The sequence below is a fragment of the Oryx dammah genome, unplaced genomic scaffold (genome assembly GCF_014754425.2).
Source record: "Oryx dammah isolate SB20612 unplaced genomic scaffold, SCBI_Odam_1.1 HiC_scaffold_17, whole genome shotgun sequence".
NCBI lineage: Eukaryota > Metazoa > Chordata > Mammalia > Artiodactyla > Bovidae > Oryx > Oryx dammah.
In genome coordinates, this window is record NW_024070201.1 from 76,657,174 (window position 1) to 76,660,386 (window position 3,213).

General features: G+C 38.9%; 1 protein-coding gene across 1 annotated transcript; it reads left to right on the plus strand.

The window, feature by feature from the left end:
* The first annotated feature begins 2,034 nt into the window (after positions 1–2,034).
* On the plus strand, positions 2,035–2,973 carry LOC120877032 (olfactory receptor 1052). The gene has a single exon (XM_040259336.1). It carries the CDS (start codon positions 2,035–2,037, stop codon positions 2,971–2,973), a length of 939 nt encoding a protein of 312 aa, XP_040115270.1.
* The last annotated feature ends 240 nt before the right edge of the window (positions 2,974–3,213 follow it).

The window sequence follows — 3,213 nt, forward strand, 5'->3', positions numbered from 1 at the left end:
GAAGATAAATGACTTTCCCAAAGTCAATAAATCAATAAATGATAGCAACATATTTTAATTGTAGGTTGGGCTGATGCCAACTATTTCGCTTTTGTGGCAGTTGAAATATTCATTAAAATAAATTAAGAATTGACATAGATAAACCAAATTTTATCATTGTATTTATTTCTTTATATCTAAAAATATATGGAGAGCCCTACACTCTTATGGATGTATTGATTCTTATATCAGCATAGTTGGGCTTCCTAGGTGGTACAGTGGTAAAGAATCTGCCTGTCAATGTAGAAGGCAAAAGAAACACAGGTTCCATCCCTGAATCCATAAGAGTCCTTGGAGGAGGAAATGACAACTCCCTCCAGTATTCTTGTCTGGAAAATTCCATGGACAGAGGAGCCTGGTGGGCTAAAGTCCAGGGGGTTGAAAAGTGTCGGAAATGGCAGAGCACTCACATAGCATAACCTGGTACAATAGACTAAAAAGTCTAAGTAACGAAACTACCTAAAGAATAGAAACTGGATTGAGAAAACCACAGTGTTCCCTGGTGGCTCAGACTGTGAGGAATCTGCCTGCAATGCAGGAGACCCAGATTCAATCCCTGGTCAAGAAGAAAATGGGGTACCCCCTCCAGTATTCCTGCCTGGAGAATTCCAAGGACAGGGGAGACAGGCAGGATACATCCCCTGGGCTAGCAAAGAGTCAGGCTTGACTGAGTGACTTTCATTTCAAAGTGCTGTTTTACTAATATATATATTAGTGTTATACATATATATATATATATATATAGAGAGAGAGAGAGAGAAAGAGAGAGAGAGAGATAGACCTGGATTCAATCCCTGGGTTGAGAAGAGAATGGCTACCCACTCCAGTATTCTTGCTTGGAGAAGGCCAAGGACAGAGGAGACTGGTGGGCAACAGTCCCTGAGCTCGCAGGGTTGGGGACAACTAAAGGCTAAGCACAGCACAACATACACACATATAAATATAAATATATACATCTGCCTACAATGCGGGAGACCCGGGTTCGATCCCTGAGTCGGGAAGATCCTCTGGAGAAGAAAATGGCAACCCACTCCAGTACTCTTACCTGGAAAAATCCCATGGATGGAAGAACATGGTAGGCTACAGTCCATGGGGTCGCAAAGAGTCAGACACAACTGAGCCACACTTCAATTTTATATATAGAATTATATAAAGGCATTCCAGAACATTAAATGAACAAAAAACATTCCAGAACAATAAATGATTGTGTTATTCCACATTTTACATTTTATCTTTTCTATGTATATTTATATATATACATGTTTATATGTGAATGTTTATAATAAATAGTTAAATATTATGTATAGAAATTTATATAACAACGGATGGAGCTAAAAAGCCCCATGTAATATATAACATCTTTTAACTGCTCCATTTAGACAAGGCCTCATTTTCTATGTTCTGAGTCTCACCCTTGTGTGATTTCACTGAGGGTCTCTCTCTGTGATGCTTATAAGGAAGTGTCATAAGAGGCCAGAGATTTATGCAACTTAAAGAGCATCATGGCATCTTTGGAGGTCAGGACTCCATCTCACAGCTTTGCTTTTATCTGGCTATATCATAGTGCTTTTATAGATTAACAATGGAGATAATAGTACAGCTGACTAAAGATCTTCTTGTAATTTACTCCTTTAAAAATGAAGACTTTTAAAGAAGGATTAAGTTTAATTTTGTGAATTCCTTATATTTTCCATCAGTATCCCTCAAGCCAGTATCACTTTCTCATAGAGGCAGGCACTTGGAGACAGAATTAGATTTTTGAGAGCCAAAATGAATTTTCATATATTTGCTTATGGAGTAGAATTATAACTACCACTAAATGAAAAAAATAAATAAAACAGTCTAATCAAGCTTGGTTTGGCAAAATAATTTATTTTTCCAAGGACAGAAGCCTATATATATTTCTGAGTCTTTAATATTAAACACCAGATTCTCCTGTGTACATTCTAATCCCCACATCTGTTTTACTTACAGATTTCAAGATTAAGGAATTAAATGGCTGCAAAGAATTTTACGGTTGTTACTGAATTTATTCTTTTGGGACTGACAGACAATGCTGAGCTGAAAGCTATTCTTTTTGTATTGTTCCTGGTGATTTATGTTATTACTTTGGTGGGGAATCTTGGCATGATCTTCTTAATCCAAATCACCCCCAAGCTCCACACACCCATGTACTTTTTCCTCAGCTGCCTTTCCTTTGTGGATGCCTGTTATTCATCTGTTATTGCACCAAAATTGCTGATTAGCTTCCTAGTTGTGAGGCAAACCATCTCCTTCTCTGCCTGCATAGTGCAGCATTTGTTTTTCGGGGTGTTCATCACCACAGAAGGCTTCTTGCTGTCCGTGATGGCTTACGACCGTTATGTGGCCATTGTAAACCCTTTGCTTTACGCTGCAGCCATGTCTAAGAGGAAGTCTGTGGGAATGGTCACTGGATCACTCGTTGGTGGAATGATTAACTCACTGACCCACACCATAAGCTTTGGGAGATTGTCTTTCTGCAGGTCCAATGTCATCAGTCACTTCTTCTGTGATGTCCCCCCACTGCTGAAGTTGTCGTGTTCTGATACCTCCATGAATGAGCTGTTGCTCCTAACCTTCTCTGGAGTCATTGCCATGGCCACCTTCTTGATTGTGATCATTTCCTACACCTTCATTGCTGTTGCTATCCTGAGGATCCACTCAGCAGCAGGCAGACAGAAAGCCTTCTCCACCTGTGCCTCTCACCTGACCGCTGTGACCATATTCTACAGCACCTTGAGTTTTAATTACATTCAGCCAGGTTCCCAGTATTCTGTAGAACAAGAGAAGGTGGCTTCAGTGTTCTATACACTGGTGATTCCCATGTTAAACCCACTGATTTACAGTCTGAGAAACAAAGAGGTAAAGGGTGCTGTGAGAAGGGTCATAGAAATAAAACATTTGTCATGCTAATTTCACGTTATTTAGCCCTATAGCAGTCAATCAGTCAATTCTTCCCTTACCAACATCCACACGAATTCAATGAATTCTAGAGCTTCTAAGTATAGGACAAATTATTTCATTCTATATCGTCCTTTTCACATGAGAAGCTGAGACTAGAAATCAGAAGTGATTTTATGCATGTCAATTTTTAAAAAGCCAAACTAAAAACTCAGGTTATTAATATCTGTATTAATCACTTTTAATAAAATG